At 37.6% G+C, this 23,710-nt stretch overlaps 1 protein-coding gene and 1 long non-coding RNA gene across 2 annotated transcripts in view; both read left to right on the top strand.

Annotated features, from left to right (window-relative positions):
* The window catches only part of LOC128701786 (U4/U6.U5 tri-snRNP-associated protein 1), a 39,825-nt gene extending 29,388 nt beyond the window's left edge, over positions 1 to 10,437 (top strand). The window contains exons 8-11 of the mRNA XM_053795711.2: positions 3,388 to 4,233; positions 4,658 to 4,887; positions 7,753 to 7,914; positions 9,757 to 10,437. Coding sequence (XP_053651686.1) covers positions 3,388 to 4,233; positions 4,658 to 4,887; positions 7,753 to 7,914; positions 9,757 to 9,976 — 1,458 coding nt within the window. The 3' untranslated portion in view covers positions 9,977 to 10,437. The remainder of the gene's footprint in view (positions 1 to 3,387; positions 4,234 to 4,657; positions 4,888 to 7,752; positions 7,915 to 9,756) is intronic.
* A 2,935-nt stretch (positions 10,438 to 13,372) lies between these two features.
* Positions 13,373 to 19,832, top strand: LOC138853689 (uncharacterized). Its single transcript, XR_011392850.1, has 2 exons — positions 13,373 to 18,056; positions 19,323 to 19,832. It is a non-coding gene; the product is annotated as an uncharacterized lncRNA (long non-coding RNA).
* The last annotated feature ends 3,878 nt before the right edge of the window (positions 19,833 to 23,710 follow it).

Raw genomic sequence — 23,710 nt, 5'->3', positions numbered from 1 at the left:
TACCATCATGTAAAACAATTACAGGTTTCCGTTTTACACTCACTTGGCAGGACGGTAGTACCTCCCGGGGTGGTTGCTGTCTACCAACCTACTGCCTATGATTTTATATATACTCTGATAATTATTCTTATGTGTACCTATACCTAAATAAACTTACACACTGTGCTGGTATGCAGATACACATTAAAATCACTGAGAGTGTCTCGCCAGTCTTGAAGACGCCACATTAACAAGAATGATAATAATAATACTAATTTTCTTTCAACAAACTGGCCATATCCCACCTAGGCAGGGTGGCTCAAAATGAAAAATGAAAGTTTCTACTTTTAAATTTAGTAACATATACAGGAGAAAGAGTTACAAGCCCCTTACTCCCGGCATTTTAGTTGCCTCTTAATACACGCATGGCTTACAGAGGAAGATTTCTGTTCTACTTCCCCATGAAGTTAAGTGGAAATAAATAACAACTAGTAAGAAAATAGAAGGAAACCCAGAGGGGTGTGTGCATATACAGTGGAACCTCAGTTTTCATATGCCCTAGTTTGTATGTAAAACTATAGTTATTCTCTATATATGTATTTTTTGTTAATATTTTTGGGTGTCTGGAACAGATTAATTTGATTTACAATATTTCTTATGGGAAATATTAACAAAAAATACATCTTATAGATAATAACTATAGTTTTACATTCAAACTAGGGTATACGAAAACCGAGGTTCCACTGTATATGCTTGTATATGTATGTGTAGTGTGACCTTAATGTAAGTAGAAGTAGCAAGACATACCTGAATCCTTGTATGTTTGAGACAAAAAAAAAGACATCAGCAATCCTACCATCATATAAAACATTTACAGGTTTCCATTTTACACTCACTAGGCAGGATGGTGGTACCTCCCTGTGCGGTTGCTGTCTACCAATCTACTACCTAGGAATAATACTAATGCATAATAATTATTGCTCTGGGACGCATTAAATGTATATTATGTTAATATAGACATTTTCATTAATCTGTGATATTTTTTTCAAAATTTTATGAAAAACTTGCTATATAACAAATAACATGATACATACACCCAGAGTAGGATAAATTTGACATAAATACGAGATGTGGCAGCCAAGCGGCTTGTTGGAGTGACGGCAACAATTATGTTTTCTCTAGTCCATCACCAGAGAATGTGTGTACACTATAGTATTACTGGGGAGTAACTGTAGAAAATTATTCCTTTCATATGCCTTAACTCAGCTGTTTATTTATTTTAGTGCACTAACATGAAGACAACTTGTATGCAATGTAAGTACAGTATTTGTATTGCAGGGTAAATGCTTCAGCAATTCATGCAAATGTTCATGTATGAACCAAAAGTAGACATATTAATATGCATTTTGTCTGACCGAGTGACTCCCCTTACGTGTTCGTCTGTTTGTTTACATTCTCGGCATCTCTTTCCTCTCTCGTTTACAATGGCATCTAAGGGTAGTTGTTAGAAATGATTAAACTCAGTGAACTAGGTATGTCAATAATAACAGTAATAATAATAATAACTCTGGGGTGCTTTAAATTTAAGTCATATATTTCGTGTAGGTGTGGTAGCTACCACACCTGACTTTTCACAATAAATGCTACTCACCTCTCACCCTACATTAAGACTTCAAATACTTTAAGGGAAGTAATGAGTGTACTGTGTGTATTTTACTTTTTATTATTTTTTAATGCCTAGTTCTGCTGTTAACTTAATATATGTTAGTGTAAACTTGTTATCTGGCATTTATATGCATTTAAGAGTGGAAAAAAGGGTGTTGTGCTCTACGGTGATTTCTGCTTTACGGCAGTAGCCTGGAACCTAACTCTCCGTAAAAGTGGGGCTCTACTGTATTTTGCTGTCAGTGGTGCCACTGCACGATACTGAAAACATGTTGATCCTTTTATATCAATAGTGTCATTCTAGGATACTGCTGGCATGTTGTATCCTGCTGCATCAGCATTAGCAAGTCGCATTAGCCAACCTGCTGTAAAGCAGTTTTATACCTCTGAACCTCATAATTTTTTTTTTTTTTTTTTTTTTTTTTTTATCACACTGGCCGATTCCCACCAAGGCAGGGTGGCCCGAAAAAGAAAAACTTTCACCATCATTCACTCCATCACTGTCTTGCCAGAAGGGTGCTTTACACTACAGTTTTTAAACTCCAACATTAACACCCCTCCTTCAGAGTGCAGGCACTGTACTTCCCATCTCCAGGACTCAAGTCCGGCCTGCCGGTTTCCCTGAATCCCTTCATAAATGTTACTTTGCTCACACTCCAACAGCACGTCAAGTATTAAAAACCATTTGTTTCCATTCACTCCTATCAAACACGCTCATGCATGCCTGCTGGAAGTCCAAGCCCCTCGCACACAAAACCTCCTTTACCCCCTCCCTCCAACCTTTCCTAGGCCGACCCCTGCCCTGCCTTCCTTCCACTACAGACTGATACACTCTTGAAGTCATTCTGTTTCGCTCCATTCTCTCTACATGTCCGAACCACCTCAACAACCCTTCCTCAGCCCTCTGGACAACAGTTTTGGTAATCCCGCACCTCCTCCTAACTTCCAAACTACGAATTCTCTGCATTATATTCACACCACACATTGCCCTCAGACATGACATCTCCACTGCCTCCAGCCTTCTCCTCGCTGCAACATTCATCACCCACGCTTCACACCCATATAAGAGCGTTGGTAAAACTATACTCTCATACATTCCCCTCTTTGCCTCCAAGGACAAAGTTCTTTGTCTCCACAGACTCCTAAGTGCACCACTCACTCTTTTTCCCTCATCAATTCTATGATTCACCTCATCTTTCATAGACCCATCCGCTGACACGTCCACTCCCAAATATCTGAATACATTCACCTCCTCCATACTCTCTCCCTCCAATCTGATATCCAATCTTTCATCACCTAATCTTTTTGTTATCCTCATAACCTTACTCTTTCCTGTATTCACCTTTAATTTTCTTCTTTTGCACACCCTACCAAATTCATCCACCAATCTCTGCAACTTCTCTTCAGAATCTCCCAAGAGCACAGTGTCATCAGCAAAGAGCAGCTGTGACAACTCCCACTTTGTGTGTGATTCTTTATCTTTTAACTCCACGCCTCTTGCCAAGACCCTCGCATTTACTTCTCTTACAACCCCATCTATAAATATATTAAACAACCACGTGTGTATATATATGCTTATATATGTATGTGTAGTGTGACCTGAGTATAAGTAGAAGTAGCAAGACGTACCTGAAATCTTGCAAACTAAAATTTATTGTCCTTTTTTTTTTTTTTTTTTTTTTTTTTTTTTTTTTTTTTTTTAAATAACTTCTACCATTGTACTTTATTACTGTTTTCTTTCAGAATCTGAAAAGAAGACAAATGAAGCTAGATGAGGTAGAATATGAAGCTCCAGAAGTTGATGAGTATGGAAACATTGTTCAGCGAACACTTCTTACAAAGTATGATGAAGAAATTGAAGGAGAAAAGAAACAAAGTTTCCGCTTGGGTGCAGGTGGTGGAGCGTATGCTTGTGATGAGGTACCAGAAGCTGTGAGGAGGATTGCAAAGTTGCGAAAATTGCAGAACTTGGAGACCCCTCAAGCCCAGTTAGCTTCTGAGTACTTTACTGAAAATGAAATGGTAAGCTTCAGAAAAGTTAAAAAGACTAAGAAAAAAAAGAAAAAGAAATTAACAGCAGATGACCTAGAGCCAGTTGAAGAGTCCTTAGTTCACCTTGGTTCAAGGAATGCTAGACAAGCAAGGTTGGAAACCCTGCAAATCAATAATGACGAGGTTAGCTTTGCTGCTGATGACCTAGGCAAACCCAGCTCGGATCGGACACAAACTCTTAGAGAGCTACTGGAAGAAGAGGAGGCAGAAAAAGTAAAAATGGAAGTAGATAATGATGAAGGCAATGAGAGCGAACAAGATGATATTGAACTCCAAGAAGCCTTGGCACGGTCACGGAGAGCTAAGATTGCACAGGCTGCACAGCCTAGCAGTGAGAAGATCTTAGATCTGCTAAAAGAAAAACCTTTGAAACAAGAAGAAACATTGGAACCTATGGAAGAGGATGCAGCTGTACTTATGATGACTCTCAACACTACTGATGAATTTTGCCGCACTTTAGGAGACCTTCCTACTTATGGTCTCTCTGGCAATCGTGCAGATGATGATCAAACAATGCTACAGCTACAGCAGCCTAAGGTACCATTAATAAACTTAAATTTACAGTTTCTCTATATTTTTAATTCTTTTTTAAACAGTATAAAATAATACAGATTCTCCTTCAGTTTTGATTTTGCTGAATGCAGTTAATTAATTAAAACTGCAGTAACATTTTTATTCTTAAAATTTAGCTTGACAAAATAATATACAGTAATCATAATACACATACAGCTTTCATGCACTCAAATGGCTCTGAAAACTATCTTGACTGAAGCCAGACGCATTTTCAGTTTGGGTAAATGTATGTGTACATTAATGCTGCTATTGTTTTTTTATTTTTTACTTCTTCCTTACCATAGGTACTCATAATTGTGGAAGCCATTTTGTAATATGTTGTACATTTTAGGTTATTCACTTTTTTTTTTATTTTCATATTTTAAGTAAAATATTTGCCCTCTGACAGGAAAAGGAAGCACAGGAGCCTCGGGGAGCATGGGAAGAAGTGGGGATTGACGACACTCGGGTGGAAATCAGTGATAACATGATTGTTCCCATTTTGGAAGAAGAACCTGATGCCAGCAAAGGAGTTGCTAATGCTCTTAAGCTAGCTCTTAAGAAGGGCTACCTAGAGAAAACAAATGTTACTAAGTCAGCAAATGCCGCCTTACAACATCTGAGAGCAGTGCACTATAGGTAAGAAACATGTTTTAAAAATCTGTCTATAACATACCTTTCTGTTTAAATACTTATTGGAAATCATAAATATACTCTTCAAAGAAAGATTTACCATTGCACTACTAATTAAGGAATATTGTTTTTGACAGTGTAATGGCAATTTTTCTACATTTTTTAAGATGTAATACACCCCAATGGTTCTTTAAGTTATGATGGGCTGGAGTTACAATTTGCTCTCATAAAGGAATTTAGTTTTGAGTTGCAATGTAAATTTGATGATTTATGATTTAATTATACCATCATTTGTGTGGTACAGTCAGTTTGCAGCCCATGAGATCAATGAGGGCTCTGGGTATCTACCTAAATTCTTCATTGTCATTTGTTGGAGAAATCAACCAATTGCTAAATCTTGTAGTCTTTCTATTCATAATCTTAAATAGATTTTTGCAGTTTGTTAGCAGGTTTGCCAAACCACTTACTAAGAAGACTTCAGTCTGTACTGAAACATGCAACTAGACTAGTAATCATGCTCCAAACTGGGGTTTCCACTAGTATGAACTGTATTGATTTTAAACTCTGTTTATTAACATTGAAAGCTATTAAGTTTAGTGAACCAAAGTATCTTGCTAAGATCCTTATACCTTTTACATTGGGCTTGGATCTGTTTCTGTAAATTACCACAGACCCTTTTAGACTGATTGAGCCTTGTGCTGTTGGAGAGAAATCATTAACAAAAAAAGTCTTTTCTTATGTAGCTCCTAGATTGTTCAACAGGTTGCCAGTGTGTGTTAAGAGTCAGGATTCTGTGTATGACTTCAAGTCTCAATTGAAAGTACATCTCTTATCTAGAGCCTGTGATCCTGATGATCATGCTGTCACTCTTGAATATAAACTTTAATATTTCTCTTTTATTGAAATTGCTTTTATGACTCAGTGTGTGAGCACTTGTGAATTTCTTGAAAGAACAGGCACCTAAGAATAACAAAACTCGTAATTATTATTATTTCTTTCTTTCTTTCAACGTACCAGCCATATCCCACCGAGGTGGGGTGGCCCAAAAGGAAAAACGAGTTTCTCCTTTCAAATTTAGTAATATATACAGGAGAAGGGGTTACTAGCCCCTTGCACCTGGCATTTTAATCGCCTCTTACAACACGCATGGCTTACGGAGGAAGAATTCTGTTCCACTTCCCCATGGAGATAAGAGGAAATAAACAAGAACAAGAACTAGAAAGAAAATAGAAGAAAACCCAGATGGGTGTGTATATATATGATTGTACATGTATGTACTCACCTATTTGTGGTTGCAGGGGTCGAGTCTTAGCTCCAAGCCCCGCCTCTTCACCGGTTGCTACTGGGCCCCTCTCTCTCCCCGCTCCATGAGCTTTATCAAACCTTGTCTTAAAACTGTGTATGGTTCCTGCCGCCTCCACTACGTCATTTTCTAGGCTATTCCACTGCCTGACAACTCTACGACTGAAGAAATACTTCCTAATATCTCTGACTCATTTGTGTCTTCAACTTACAATTGTGGCCTCTTGTTTCTGTGTCCCCTCCCTGGAACATCCTGTCTTTGTCCACCTTGTCTATTCCACGCAGTGTTATATATGTCGTTATCATGTCTCCCCTGACCCTCCTGTCCTCCAGTGTCGTTAGGCCGATTTCCCTTAATCTTTCTTCATAGGACATTCCCCTTAGCTCTGGAACTAACCTTGTCGCAAACCTTTGTACTTTCTCTAGTTTCTTGACGTGACTAAGTGTAAGTAGAAGTAGCAAGATGTATCTGAAGTCTTGCATGTTTATGAGACAGAAAAAAGACACCAGCAATCCTACCATCATGTAAAACAATTACAGGCTTCCTTCCGTTTTACACTCGCTTGGCAGGACAGTAGTACCTCCCTGGGTGGTTGCTGTCTACCAACCTACTACCTGCATTATTATTATTATTATTATTATTATTATTATTATTATTTCTTTCAACACACCGGCCGTATCCCACCGAGGCAGGGTGGCCCAAAAGAAAAAACCAAAGTTTCTCCTTTCAAATTTAGTAATATATACAGGAGAAGGGGTTACTAGCCCCTTGCTCCCGGCATTTTAGTCGCCTCTTACAACACGCATGGCTTACGGAGGAAGAATTCTGTTCCACTTCCCCATGGAGATAAGAGGAAATAAACAAGAACAAGAACTAGAAAGAAAATCGAAGAAAACCCAGAGGGGTATGTATATATACGCTTGTACATGTATGTGTAGTGTGACCTGAGTGTAAGTAGAAGTAGCAAGACGTACCTGAAATTTTGCATGTTCATGAGACAGAAAAAAGGACACCAGCAATCCTACCATCATGTAAAACAATTACAGGCTTTCGTGTTACACTCACTTGGCAGGACGGTAGTACCTCCCTGGGCGGTTGCTGTCTACCAACCTACTACCTAGGATTATTATTATTATTATTATTATTATTATTATTTTCTTTTTTTCTTCTTTTTTTCTTTTTTTCTTCTTTTTTTCTTCTTTTTTTCTTCTTTTTTTCTTTTTTTTTCTTTTTTTCTTCTTTTTTTCTTCTTTTTTTCTTCTTTTTTTCTTCTTTTTTTCTTTTTTCTTTTTTTCTTTTTTTCTTTTTTCTTTTTTTCTTTTTTTCTTCTTTTTTTTCTTTTTTTCTTCTTTTTTTCTTCTTCTTTTCTTCTTCTTCAGAGGCAACCCTACTTGGTGGGAACAGGCCAGTGTTTGTTGTAACGGAAAATCTTATAATATATATCTCCTAATTTTCTTTCACCAACTTATGAGTTAATTATTTTTAGATACAATTCAGTATGTAATTTAATGTAAGAACCTCAAACATAAGTTTTAATTATTTCTTTATTTCTCCTCTCCTTCCCTTAGCATAGAGGACAAGGCTGTGGATGATGACCGTGGTCGAGGCCGGGGTGAAAGATACATGGGGCCAGTTACAGAATTTAAAGATAAAGATAGCTACAAACCTGATGTCAAGCTGGAATATGTGGATGATGAAGGTCGTAAATTAAATGCAAAGGAAGCATTCAGGTAGGTTTTGAAAGTGTTGTTTTTTCATTTTTTCCCAGAATGGGGATGGAAGAGATATTTTAATGGTATGTCAGGACAGAGTTTTGTTGTTTAAATTTAAGGACAGTGTTGTAACAGTACTGATGTTTATTTAATCATATATTAGAGGTATATTTGCTAGACATGTTGAATTGATAACAGATGAAGAATGAAAGGAAAATACATTGTCAGTGTAACACTAGAAGACTATTAAAAAGTATAGTAAAGGAAAATCTGAAATTTGTTATGTGAGGAGGATACTGAGCTAATAGTATGATGCAGTATACCTGCTGTCTCATACCACCGTGTATCATATCTAAAATTAATGCTTTCCTCATTTCCATCAGATCTTCACACTTATTTTATGCATGTTTTATAGAGGACTTGGTCCTTCCATGCTTACTGAGGAGCTTTCAAGGCATTTTCACTGTGGAATTTTGTATGCACTTTTTCATTTGCATTTACACAATATTGCACTATGTAGTGTTAACTTTATATAAAGGTTTACTGTATATATCATAAAGAAATGCTACTTTTGAAAGTTCTAGTGTGTGTACTCTCCTATTTGTAGTTGCAGGGATTGATTCTCAGATTCTTTTAACATGAAACTCTTCAGATTCACTCCCTTTTAGCCTCATGGACCCTAGGTCTAGGCATGCATGGAACATGCCTGGACCACTGCCTCACTGAGATCATTCTACTTCCCTACCACTTTGAGGCTGAAGAAAATCTTAACATTGCTGTGGCTCACCTGTGCCTTTAACTTCTAACAGTGTCCTGAGTTCCCATTTCTCGCCTCTCATACAGCGTATACTTATCTGCTTTATCATTTCCCCAGAGTATTTTGTTGTGTATCCCTGGCTCTTCTGTCTTCCAGTGTTGTTAAATTCAATTAAATTAATCTTTCCTTGTAGTTCCTGCCCTGTAGCTCAGGAACAAGCCTTGTTACTTCTGCACATTCTCCAGTTACTTAACGTGCTCTTTAAGGTGTGGCCTCCATGCTAATGCTGCATACTCCAAGATGGGTGTAACATATATTGTATAAAGGGCCCCTTAATGACTATTGGAAATTCCTGAGGGCTACTCTTATGACTCACGAAATCGTAATGACACGATTGCAAACAAACCATACCATGGGGCTAACGCAAAGGTCTGGAGTTTTGAGACTCTCTGACCGCGGGTTCAATCCCACCCGTGGTATGGTTTGGCTACTCTTAGATTTGCCAGATGAGCATTGGCTGATGTGAGCTTCTGACGATATATTGGGTACTGTGTTCACCCCATGGTCTTTCTCTCTGAGCAGTCTGCAGCCTCTGTCCCTCTAGTCTGTACCTCATTTCCAGTCCTCTTGTTCCTATCCCAGTCTTCATGATCTTGAAATTTACTGAGGTTGAATTCAAGCAATCACTTGCAATTTGACAACTCTTACAATTTGTCCAGATTCCTCTGGAATCTTTCCTAGTTATCTTCTCTTTTTATTCTCCTCATTGTGTATCATGAGAAAACAGGGATATATCTGAATCAGACCCACCTGGAATGTCATTCTCATAAACCAGAAACAGTACTGATCCTAACATCAATACTTGTGGAGCCTCGCTAGTTTCTCTTCCCCAGTCTGACATCACTTTCATGACAGTTACTCTTTGCTCCCTTCCCCTAAGATGTTCTTTGATCCATCAGAGTATGTTCCCTGTTATTTCACCATTCATTAATTATAGTAATGTATACAATTCCCTAAAAATTTTTATGCCAATTTTATTTTTCTAATAAACATATTATTTATGTCTCTTAAACAGAAAGCTTAGCTGTTTTAAACATTTTCAGATACCTTTCTCACAAGTTCCATGGAAAAGGCTCAGGTAAAAATAAGACAGAAAAAAGAATGAAGAAATGGAATGAGGAGTTGCTAATGAAACACATGAGCTCATCTGACACTCCACTTCAGACACTTGAGAGACAGAGAGAGAAACAGAAGCAACTTGGAGCAGCTTACCTTGTTCTCTCTGGAAGTAAGACTCAAGAATCAATGGATGTCAAGAAGTGAAATAATTGCATCTTTAACAGAATATCAGATATCTGGTCATTAGTTCTGATTTTTACATTAACGGTGTCATCCCTCGTTAAATATTTACATGGTACCTTGAACATTTGTATAGATTGTGTGGTGCGTTAGCGCTATGTAATTTTGAGTTGTGTGAGCTATTATATACATGGAGTACATGTATCTAACTTTAGAGTCTTCTTAAAATAAGGAATTTCTAGCCTTTTCATGCTGCAATATATTAGGGTAATAAATTTTTACATTCATAAGAATGTTATGTTTTTCAAAGGATGATTACCAGTGAAAATTTAAGTGGGTTGCTAAGTGTCCTGTGGTTGCCATTCCTGTATTGATGTAAACCTGCTAGCATATTAGGTGGTATTGATGTTAAAAAATAAACGATGCAAATGTGAAATTATGCATTATTTGATGTGCAAAATGAGATAAAGTTGTATACAGTTTAAGTTATATTTTTTAAATTATCCAGCCTTTTAATGAATATACCCTTCTGGTAAATTATCACATTATGCAGTATTCTAAATTTCACACCAAAATTATCTTATAAGCTTCATCTAATCTTGCTTAAAATGTACTATATAATGTTGTACATTACAACCTAACCTTTCTAAGGTTATTTTAGCTACAGTTTTTAACATACGTATAGTAAATAAAATATAATTTTGTGTTCAGATTGGTTTTCACAAAAATAGAAAAAGAATGCACAGTATACAAAAAATATATATCATAGAAAGGAATGGAAAAAAGGTAAGTAGTGTGTTGAGGCAAAATGTTGAGACTTTCAATGGAAAAGGACTAATAGATGTAAAGTATTTTTTTTTTATTTTTTAAGACTGGCCATATCCCACTGAAGCAGGGTGACCCGAAAAAAAAGGGGGGGGGGAGTTTTTCTTCTTTTTACATAAAGTAATTTATACAGGAGAACGGGTTACTAGCCCCTTGATCCTGGCATTTTAGTCACTAAAGATGGTAATGTAGGAGAGTATATTGGTGCCAAGACTTTTGAATGAGGAAGGTGGAGCCTGTGGAATGTGTAGTGGTGAATATTTTGCAGAAAAAAAAAAGTGTAGAAATTAAAAGATGGTAATCGAGTGTGAAAAGTACAATTCATAGCAGAAGAGGGTTTTAGCATTCAGTTGAAGTTTGAGGAAGGTAACATCTATGAAGGGATTTAGGATAACCGGTTAGGCAGAATTGAGCTCTGGAGATTGGAAGCAAAGCACCTGCATTTCTGAGGATAGTAAGGAATGTGGTTCAAAGGGTCATTTAAATTATGATGCCATGTATTTCTGGCAAAACACCTATTGAATTAACCCTTTGACTGTCGCAACCCCCAATCTTGAGGTGTCTCCTGGTGTCGCAAAATTTCAAAAAAAAAAAAAAAATATTTTTTCTTATGAAATGATAGAGAATCTTTTCCCGATTGTAATGACACCAAAAAAAACAAAATTTGATGGAAAACTGACGGAATTATGCTCTCGCGAAGTTAGCGACCTCGGCGCTGTTTACAAATCGGCGATTTCGCCGACTTTGCGCCCTATTTTCGGCTAATTTCATTGTTCCAGTCGCCCAAACTCATAGCTATTTCTTTAGAACTCCATTTTTTCTATCAATTGAGTACAAGAAACTGCCCATTTACCGATTTCAACTGCCTAATAATGTGGTCAGAAATTTGCAATTTGGCCAATTTCACGAAAACTAACAAATATGACAATTTCAAAATAAGATCCAGAATGAACAATGCAGACATTCCTGGCTCTAAAATAACATTTTCTTTGCTCATCAGTCATGTCTCCAGGCCCCTCTGATATTACTCTTGCTTTCTATTTTGAATTTTTATTCAAACAAAAAATAGAAGACCTACTATTATGCAGACTACTGCAATACTGTAATAATTGTATAAATAACATCAACCCATTCATGACTGCATATTAGAATGGATAGTTGGACATTTATTGGACAATGGCATCATTTGTTTACTTTTGAACATTTGCAAAAATCAAACATTTCCCCTAATTTGAGCCCCATTTCTAGGTTCTTTTTATAGTAAAATCAATCAAAATCACCTCTATTTCTATAATATGTTTTCCATTCTATCAAATGGGACCAAGAAAACGAGAATACAACCATAAATACTATACGAAAATAGACCACAAAGTCGGCATTTTAATTAAAAAAAATGGTCGGAGTTTTTTTTTTCTCATTATGCACTGCGTGCTCCAGGATTTTTTTATATGGTGCACACTGACCACACGGACCCATTCTCTCACATGAGGGCCTACCAGCTTTCTCCTGCTTGATTTGAAGCCGCTAGAATTTTATTTTTTTATTATCACACCGGCCGATTCCCACCAAGGCAGGGTGGCCCGAAAAAGAAAAACTTTCACCATCATTCACTCCATCACTGTCTTGCCAGAAGGGTGCTTTACACTACAGTTTTTAAACTGCAACATTAACACCCCTCCTTCAGAGTGCAGGCACTGTACTTCCCATCTCCAGGACTCAAGTCCGGCCTGCCGGTTTCCCTGAATCCCTTCATAAATGTTACTTTGCTCACACTCCAACAGCACGTCAAGTATTAAAAACCATTTGTCTCCATTCACTCCTATCAAACACGCTCACGCATGCCTGCTGGAAGTCCAAGCCCCTCGCACACAAAACCTCCTTTACCCCCTCCCTCCAACCCTTCCTAGGCCGACCCCTACCCCGCCTTCCTTCCACTACAGACTGATACACTCTTGAAGTCATTCTGTTTCGCTCCATTCTCTCTACATGTCCGAACCACCTCAGCAACCCTTCCTCAGCCCTCTGGACAACAGTTTTGGTAATCCCGCACCTCCTCCTAACTTCCAAACTACGAATTCTCTGCATTATATTCACACCACACATTGCCCTCAGACATGACATCTCCACTGCCTCCAGCCTTCTCCTCGCTGCAACATTCATCACCCACGCTTCACACCCATATAAGAGCGTTGGTAAAACTATATTCTCATACATTCCCCTCTTTGCCTCCAAGGACAAAGTTCTTTGTCTCCACAGACTCCTAAGTGCACCACTCACTCTTTTTCCCTCATCAATTCTATGATTCACCTCATCTTTCATAGACCCATCCGCTGACACGTCCACTCCCAAATATCTGAATACGTTCACCTCCTCCATACTCTCTCCCTCCAATCTGATATTCAATCTTTCATCACCTAATCTTTTTGTTATCCTCATAACCTTACTCTTTCCTGTATTCACCTTTAATTTTCTTCTTTTGCACACCCTACCAAATTCATCCACCAATCTCTGCAACTTCTCTTCAGAATCTCCCAAGAGCACAGTGTCATCAGCAAAGAGCAGCTGTGACAACTCCCACTTTGTGTGTGATTCTTTATCTTTTAACTCCACGCCTCTTGCCAAGACCCTCGCATTTACTTCTCTTACAACCCCATCTATAAATATATTAAACAACCACGGTGACATCACACATCCTTGTCTAAGGCCTACTTTTACTGGGAAAAAATTTCCTTCTTTCCTACATACTCTAACTTGAGCCTCACTATCCTCGTAAAAACTCTTCACTGCTTTCAGTAACCTACCTCCTACACCATACACTTGCAACATCTGCCACATTGCCCCCCTATCCACCCTGTCATACGCCTTTTCTAAATCCATAAATGCCACAAAGACCTCTTTAGCCTTATCTAAATACTGTTCACTTATATGTTTCACTGTAAACACCTGGTCCACACACCCCCTACCTTTCCTAAAGCCTCCTTGTTCATCTGCTATCCTATTCTCCGTCTTACTCTTAATTCTTTCAATTATAACTCTACCATACACTTTACCAGGTATATATGAGTATATATACGTCAAACACGGTACCTCGTAAGATGTATATATACGGCCACGACAGTCAAAGGGTTAATCATGGTGAATGTGTTTTCTTTAGATCTCACTAACGTGGTGAGAAAAAGATTTTTTGGAAAAAAAAAAGTATGGGTTCTAGGTCTGGTTGTTTACCAGATATAAAAAAATTTATTTAACCCTATGAGGGTCGACAGGCCCTCTGCGAGACTCGTTCTCAGGGTCAGCCAAATTTAACCCTTTCAGGGTCCAAGGCCCAAATCTGGAGTCACGCACCAGTGTCCAAGAATTTTCAAAAAAAAAATTTGTTATTTTTTCTTATGAAATCGTAGAGAATCTTTTTGTGAAGGTAATAAAACAAAAAGTATGAAATTTGGTGGAAAATTGACGAAATTATGCTCTCGCGAATTTTGATGTGTCAGCGATATTTACGAATCGGCGATTTTGCCGACTTTGACTCCCATTTTAGGCCAATTACATTATTCCAATCAACCAAATTCTTAGCTATTTCACTAGTATTACTTCTATTCTATCGATTGAGCACAAGAAATCGCCAAGTCAACTGTTTCAACTACAAAATAAAGTGATCGGAAATTGTTAATTTGGCCAATTTAACACAAAGTTCAAAATATTCCAATTTCAAAATAGGGTCCAGAATGAACAATGTAGGCATTCCTGGCACTAAACTAACATTTTCTCTGTTCATTAGTTATGTTTTGAGGCTTTACAAATAAATTCCATTTTGATTTTTTATTCACATAATGAATTTTTATTCACACCAAAAAATAGAAGATTTACTGTTATGCAATACTGTAATAATTGTATAAATATCATCACCATATTTGTGAATGTATATTAGACCCACCAGCTGACGTATATTAGACGTGTGAGGTCGTTTGTTTACTCTTGAATATCGGCAAAAATTTAACATTTCTGCTACTTTGAGCTGTTTCAAGCCATTTCCAGTGCTAATACCAATCAAAATCATCTCTATTTCTGTAATATGTCTTCCATTCTATCAAATGAGACCAAGAAATCCCAAATACAACTATAAAAAACATACGAAAAAACACTGCAAAGTTGCTGTTTTAATCGAAAAATCATGATTTCATTTTTTTTCTCATTATACACAGTGTGCTGCAGGATCTGTTTTATGTGGTGCACACATACCACATAGATGTATTCTCTCATATCTAGGCCCAAATGTACCACTCACAGTTTATCAGAGTGAGCTGAGCTCATGGCGTAGATCTACGGTTTGGACCCTGAACGTAAAGCCGTAGATCTACGGGACGGACCCTGAAAGGGTTAAAAAAAAAAAACAATTTTTTCTTATGAAAAGATAGAGAATCTTTTCCCGATCATAATGACACCAAAAGTATGAAATTTGATGGAAAACTTACGGAATTATGCTCTCGCGAAGTTAGCGGTCTCGGCGATGTTTACGCATCAGCGATTTTGCCCACTTTGAGCCCCATTTTCGGCCAATTCCACTGTACTAGTCGACAAAAAACATGAATATTTTGCTAGAACTCCATTTTTTCTATCGAATGAGTGCAAGAAACCACCCATTTACCAATTTCAACTATCCAGTACAGTGGTCAGAATTTAGCAATTTTGCCAATTTCACACAAATTTCAAAAGATGCCAATTTCCAAATAGGGTCCAGAATAAACAAGAAAGACATTCCTGGCACTAAAATGACATTTCCTCTGTTCATTAGTCACGTCTCAAGGCCCCTCTTACATTCTTTTGCTTTCCACTTTGAATTTTTATTCTCACAAAAAATAGAAGATTTACTGTTATGCAAACTACAGCATTAGTGTAAAAAATGGTATAAATAATATTGGCGCACTTGCAAAAGAATATTAGACTCACCAGTTGACGTGTATTGGGCGCTTGGCATGATTTGTTTACTTTTGAACTTTGGTAAAAATCGAACATTTCTGCTACTTTGAGCTCAATTTCAAGATACTTTTCATTGTAAAACCAGTCGAAATCATCTCAGTTTCTTTAATATGTCTTCCATTCTATAAAATGAGACCAAGAAAACCAGAATACAACAATAAATACCATACGAAAATACAGTGCAAAGTCGCTGTTTTAATCCAAAAAAAAGTCAGTTTTTTTTTCTCATTACGCACTGTGTGCTGCAGGATTTTTTTTATGCTGTGCACACTGACCACATAGACCCATTCTTTCATATGTAGGCCTACCAGCTTTCTCCCACTAGATTTGAGGGCGCTAGAATTTAGGCGTACTAGTACATCAAAAACCCTGGGTCGTAAGCCGTACTAGTACGGCCGAAACCCTCAAAGGGTTAATAGGCATCACTGTGTGCACATGTGTATATGCATTATTTTGTAAATTATTTTTTTTTTTGTAAGTATTGTTTTGCTAAATGAGAATGAAGTTTCTTTGTTGCAGTAACTCTGAAAATTGGTGAATATCACAAAATTAATTTGTCTTTTTGATGTTAAATAATAATAACTAAATTTATGTTAACCTAAGATAGGTAGGGTAAGATTAGGCTGAAATTAATTACATTAATTTAGCAAGATTAGTTTGATGAAAAGTTTAAAATTTGTATACCACAGTGACATGGTTTGGTCATTTAGAGAGACTGGATCAAAATAGAATGACATGGAGAGTGTATAAATCTTTAGGGAAAGGAAGGCGGGGTAGGGGTCGTCCTTGAAAAGGTTGGAGGGATGGGGTAAAGCAGGTTTTGTGGGCGAGGGGCTTGGACTTCCAGCAAGCGTGCATGAGCTTGTTAGATAGGAGTGAATGGAGACGAATGGTATTTGGAACCTGACGAGTTGTTGGAGTGTGAGCAGGGTAATATTTAGTGAAGGGATTCAGGGAAACCGGTTATTTTTATATAGCCGGACTTGAGCCCTGGAAATGGGAAGTACAATGCCTGCACTCTAATGGAGGGGTTTGGGATATTGGCAGTTTGGAGGGATATGTTGTGTATCTTTATGTATATGCTTCTAAACTGTTGTATTCTGAGCACCTCTGCAAAAACAGTGATTATGTGTGAGTGAGGTGAAAGTGTTGAATGATGATGAAAGTATTTTCTTTTTGGGGATTTTCTTTCTTTTTGGGTTACCCTGCCTCGGTGGGAGACGGCCGACTTGTTGAAAAAAAAAAAAAGATCAATACATAAGATAAAAAGATATTTGAAGTAGTTCATCTTGACTTAAGCACAACATATGCATTTAGTTTTGTGATGTATGCCATAAGTGTTTTATCCTAGTTTTTTTGTATACAGGTGTCACTTATATTCTACATGCAAAGTAAGGCTGGTGATAGTCTTTTCAGATATTTATGTACTGGAACTATTACCCATGCAGGTTTGGCACTTCTTTGTGAGTATATATTATTTATTAGATGCCAGTATGCCTTTGAAGTGTGCAAAGTCTTGTAGTAAGTGCCTAAAATGTGGGCTTCCTCATAGGTTATAAATTATTTAACTATTTGGTTTCTACTTAGTAAGAACATTCCTTATAGAATTCTAATTAATCATATCTGATGAATAATGCCCATTTACAGGTTAGCATTGCTGTCTCATTCAATAATAGTAGCATTACCTTTGATGTAGCCCATTAAAAAAAAGTGTTTCAACACAGATTGTTTATTATTTATAAAGTAAAGGACTACACTTGAATCTCAAGAGTCAAATACTCTTCCGATGGTAGACTTAATTTCGTGGAAGAAAAAATTGGTCTTCATTGATATTTTGGCCCTTGTGGCTTAGCGCTTCTTTTTGATTATAATAATAATAATTGATATTTTGGGCTGTACTAGCTGGGACTGCCTGTGCCAGGGTAGCCAAAGAGGCTAAACAAAGTACTGTTCCTGTGTTTTTGCATGAACTTGTTTATGCTCGCCTGTAAGTTAAGTGCCCATGGAACTGTACCCTATTGGTAAAAAGGGAGATCAGCCTCTTGGACCCTACAACCTTTGCTTTTGCTATCACCACGGCTTACATCTTGGCCACCACCAGAGTCAGAACTTTAGAAAGAAAATGAGGTTGAAGGAGATTAGCATGGGCATGGAGTGGGAGGCATTGAGAGGTGACAACAGTGAGGCTTCCAAGAGGGTGCTGTGGCCTCAAAGCAGGTGATTCTACAGAGGAATCATTTAGCAGATGTACCATGGAAGTCATCATTATCATTATCATAGTCAACTCTCATTATCATCAAAGGTAAGATTTCTATTGTTGTGCTTTACTGTACATGTACATTAGTCAAGGTCCCCCTTTGGGGATACAAAAAGTCTTTATGCTCACTAGAAATGTGATATGCAGTGAAATAAAATTTCTGGATAGCTTGCAATGCATTTTTGAAGTTTGAAATAACAAATAAGGAGGAGGACATGATTCCAGTGAGTATGATAGCAAGTATTGTACTTCATATAACTTATGAGAAAATGCTGGATGCCTCTAGTAAATATCCTTGGATTGCTCTTATGTGGATAAGCAGCCACATACCCTAGACCATCTACAGAATAGGAATCATCATTGTACACTGCTGTTACACAAGATTGCAATTGAAAGTCTTCAGGAACGAGGAGTGCAAGTTCGAAGTAGCTACATTAGCCTTCAGGCACAAAAGTAAAACTGATTTGTTGTAGCTTTCCATGGAGGGGATGTGAGGGAGCAAAAACAGTATGATGTGGGGTGAATGTGGAGGGGGGAGAAATAAATTGAGAGACATTGCCAGAGTTTGAACATGAAGATTAAGGGACAGTAAATGGAGTCAATGATTAAATTATTACTCATGTCTGTGTGTATTTATGAGGGTTATGAAGGTCATGGAAGCAAACTACTGAAGGCAGTGTAGATTGCATTGATCTTGCAAAGGGATGCTTGCTTCTGCATGTAGGCTCTTGGACTGGGAAAGATCGCAAGGCCTCTGATGAAAAAGGGTATTTTCTTAAAAAGTACTGTAACTGGGAAGGGTATGGTATATACATGTTTAAATGAAGTCAAGGAAGTACTTCCCTTTTTGTGGTTACACGGGCCAATTCAACAATTTTTTGCAGTACCTCATACCTTGCCACGCTTCACATGCACTCCATCTTGGCTTTGTGGGCCCGGTTGTACCTGCTTTTCAAATAAAGTATGGAGCCTGCCTCCACCATTTCCTCATCATTATTCTACTTTCTGACCACTCTTGAGATTGAAAAAAAATACTTTCTAAACACCCCTGTGGCACTCTGTTCCTTTTAACTTACAGCAATGTTCCCAAGTTCTCGTTTCTCACATCTCAAACAGCTTATTCCTGTCTACGTTATCAATAACCCTGTGTATTTTGTATGTTATGTATCCCTGGTTCTTCTGTCCTCTAGTGTTTTTAGGTCCATTTCCATTAGCCTCTCCTCATAGCTCATGCCCCTTAGCTCAAAGCTCAAAAGAAGCCTTGTTGCATACTTTGGCGCGCACTCCAGTTTCTAAACAATTTTTTTTCAGGTGCAGGTTCTATACTGGTGCTGCATACTCCAAGATGGATCTAGTATATGTTCTATTAAGGGCCTGGAATGACTGTTGAGATCCTGATGCACAGGCAACCTCTGGTAATATTTTCATCAGAGGCCATATCGGGTAACCTTTCAACATGCCCTAAGATGACCTAATTTTCATCAGGGGAATGACACTGTCATGGCAGAACTACCAGCAGAAGCTACATTAGAACAGGCTGATAGTGATCTCTCTTCTCTGCCTAGGAAGCAGATTTCACAAGAGGGAAATTTCTCCATTACAAACCAAATGTAGGGTGGCAGAGTTGAAGCAATTTAGATTCAGTCAGGTAAGAGACAAGAGAGCTCATTCCTTGTGTACAGAGCCCCTTCACCACAAGGAAGTCCTTCCTTCCTTACCCTTGTAGGGGATAACTGAGTCAATAAAAAGCAATGAGTAACATACTGTAAAAAGTTTATTCTAGTACTGTATGTTTTAAATAAATAATAATCTGGTACAAAAGGCAAAATTAATAAAAGCAATACTTAGGTAAATAAGTATTTGTACATTCACACCAAAAATAAAAGGCTTTTATAAAAAATAGATAATTTAGTTCTTGAAATACAAAAATTATTAAGATATCTGAACAGTAATAAACTTTGGCTAAGGTGAATTGAAATTTAATTAATTCTGATTCATATTCATATCTTAATAATTTTTTTTACAACTAAAATCAATTGAAAAATCATATACTGCATATATTTTTTTCAGTTGAAGATCTAAACATGTATTAAAGATTCAGTTCTCCTATAGTAATGGTTGGTTCAGCAGTAATGCCAATGTAATTACAGGTACCTGTATGAAGGGTAAATAATTTTTACTTATACAAGTCAATGCTCAAAAATATTTTGTTACTGTACATTACTTGTGTTGTCTTGTGTATGTGTATTGTCCTACTCTTAAAGAAAGGGAAGAGATTACAAACCTTGGCTTGAAAACCAATTAATTAGGGAGTCTGTTATGAAAAAAAAACAGTAAAATGATCTTTCTACACATTGAGAGATATTACATTGGATATTTAGAGCTAATCACAAATGTGTTCTTGAGTGTATAACTTTTTTCTTTTATTGTAACCTGATACTTCTCTTACCTAGCTATACTGAAAACACATTGACCTGAAGAGCATTACCAACAGTTTTCCCTCATACTAAACATCCTGTCCCTATATGCTTCCCCTTAAATTTTTTTTAAGAGAAATGCACCAATATTCTATTCACAATTATTTTACATGAGACTCCTCAGCAAGAATATTAGGATATGTTGAATTTCTATAAATACAAATTTTTTTTTTTTTTTTTTTTCAACAAGTCGGCCGTCTCCCACCGAGGCAGGGTGACCCAAAAAAGAAAGAAAATCCCCAAAAAGAAAATACTTTCATCATCATTCAACACTTTCACCACACTCGCACATTATCACTGTTTTTGCAGAGGTGCTCAGAATACAACAGTCTAGAAGCATAAACATATAAAGATACACAACATATCCCTCCAAACTGCCAATATCCCAAACCCCTCCTTTAAAGTGCAGGCATTGTACTTCCCATTTCCAGGACTCAAGTCCGACTATATGAAAATAACCGGTTTCCCTGAATCCCTTCACTAAATATTACCCTGCTCACACTCCAACAGATCGTCAGGTCCCAAGTACCATTCGTCTCCATTCACTCCTATCTAACACGCTCACGCACGCTTGCTGGAAGTCCAAGCCCCTTACCCACAAAACCTCCTTTACCCCCTCTCTCCAACCCTTTCGAGGACGACCCCTACCCCGCCTTCCTTCCCCTATAGATTTATATGCTTTCCATGTCATTCTACTGTGATCCATTCTCTCTAAATGACCAAACCACCTCAACAACCCCTCTTCTGCCCTCTGACTAATACTTTTATTAACTCCACACCTTCTCCTAATTTCCACACTCCGAATTTTCTGCATAATATTTACACCACACATTGCCCTTAAACAGGACATCTCCGCTGCCTCCAACCGTCTCCTCGCTGCTGCATTTACCACCCAAGCTTCACACCCATATAAGAGTGTTGGTACTACTATACTTTCATACATTCCCTTCTTTGCCTCCATAGATAACGTTTTTTGACTCCACATATACCTCAACGCACCACTCACCTTTTTTCCCTCATCAATTCTATGATTAACCTCATCCTTCATAAATCCATCCGCCGACACGTCAACTCCCAAGTATCTGAAAACATTCACTTCTTCCATACTCCTCCTCCCCAATTTGATATCCAATTTTTCTTTATCTAAATCATTTGACACCCTCATCACCTTACTCTTTTCTATGTTCACTTTCAACTTTCTACCTTTACACACATTCCCAAACTCATCCACTAACCTTTGCAATTTTTCTTTAGAATCTCCCATAAGCACAGTATCATCAGCAAAAAGTAACTGTGTCAATTCCCATTTTGAATTTGATTCCCCATAATTTAATCCCACCCCTCTCCCAAACACCCTAGCATTTACTTCCTTTACAACCCCATCTATAAATATATTAAACAACCATGGTGACATTACACATCCCTGTCTAAGACCTACTTTTACCGGGAAGTAGTCTCCCTCTCTTCTACACACCCTAACCTGAGCCTCACTATCCTCATAAAAACTCTTTACAGCATTTAATAACTTACCACCTATTCCATATACTTGCAACATCTGCCACATTGCTCCTCTATCCACTCTATCATATGCCTTTTCTAAATCCATAAATGCAATAAAAACTTCCCTATCTTTATCTAAATACTGTTCACATATATGCTTCAATGTAAACACCTGATCTACACATCCCCTACCCACTCTAAAACCTCCTTGCTCATCCGCAATCCTACATTCTGTCTTACCTCTAATTCTTTCAATTATAACCCTACCGTACACTTTTCCTGGTATACTCAGTAAGCTTATTCCTCTATAATTTTTACAGTCTCTTTTGTCCCCTTTCCCTTTATATAAAGGGACTATACATGCTCTCTGCCAATCCCTAGGTACCTTCCCCTCTTTCATACATTTATTAAACAAAAGTACCAACCACTCCAACACTATATCCCCCCCTGCTTTTAACATTTCTGTCATGATCCCATCAGTTCCAGCTGCTTTACCCCCTTTCATTTTACGTAATGCCTCACGTACCTCCCCCACACTTACATTCTGCTCTTCTTCACTCCTAAAAGATGGTATACCTCCCTGACCAGTGCATGAAATTACTGCCTCCCTTTCTTCCTTAACATTTAAAAGTTCCTCAAAATATTCTCGCCATCTACCCAATACCTCCATCTCCCCATCTACTAACTCCCCTACTCTGTTTTTAACTGACAAATCCATATTTTCCCTAGGCTTTCTTAACTTGTTTAACTCACTCCAAAATTTTTTCTTATTTTCATTAAAATTTCTTGACAGTGCCTCTCCCACTCTATCATCTGCTCTCCTTTTGCACTCTCTCACCACTCTCTTTACCTTTCTTTTACTCTCCATATACTCTGCTCTTCTTATAACACTTCTGCTTTGTAAAAACCTCTCATAAGCTACCTTTTTCTCTTTTATCACACCCTTTACTTCATCATTCCACCAATCACTCCTCTTTCCTCCTGCCCCCACCCTCCTATAACCACAAACTTCTGCCCCACATTCTAATACTGCATTTTTAAAACTATTCCAACCCTCTTCAACCCCCCCACTACTCATCTTTGCACTAGCCCACCTTTCTGCCAATAGTCGCTTATATCTCACCCGAACTTCCTCCTCCCTTAGTTTATACACTTTCACTTCCCTCTTACTTGTTGTTGCCACCTTCCTCTTTTCCCATCTACCTCTTACTCTAACTGTAGCTACAACTAAATAATGATCCGATATATCAGTTGCCCCTCTATAAACATGTACATCCTGGAGCCTACCCATCAACCTTTTATCCACCAATACATAATCTAATAAACTACTTTCATTACGTGCTACATCATACCTTGTATATTTATTTATCCTCTTTTTCATAAAATATGTATTACTTATTACCAAATTTCTTTCTACACATAGCTCAATTAAAGGCTCCCCATTTACATTTACCCCTGGCACCCCAAATTTACCTACTACTCCCTCCATAACATTTTTACCCACTTTAGCATTAAAATCCCCAACCACCATTACTCTCACACTTGATTCAAAACTCCCCACGCATTCACTCAACATTTCATTAATTAACTTCATAACTTTATTCTTGTCCGGGTATTAGTTGCAGTGATACAAGACTGATGCATATACAAAGAATATCAAGAAATTCACTGAGCATAGTGCATAAAATGCACATATTATAAAAAAGCTGGTTTGTAATCCTA

This window comes from Cherax quadricarinatus, chromosome 37 (assembly GCF_038502225.1).
Source record: "Cherax quadricarinatus isolate ZL_2023a chromosome 37, ASM3850222v1, whole genome shotgun sequence".
Lineage (NCBI taxonomy): Eukaryota > Metazoa > Arthropoda > Malacostraca > Decapoda > Parastacidae > Cherax > Cherax quadricarinatus.
The sequence above is the reverse complement of the archived record's forward strand: the minus strand, read 5'-3'. Positions and strand labels throughout refer to the sequence as shown.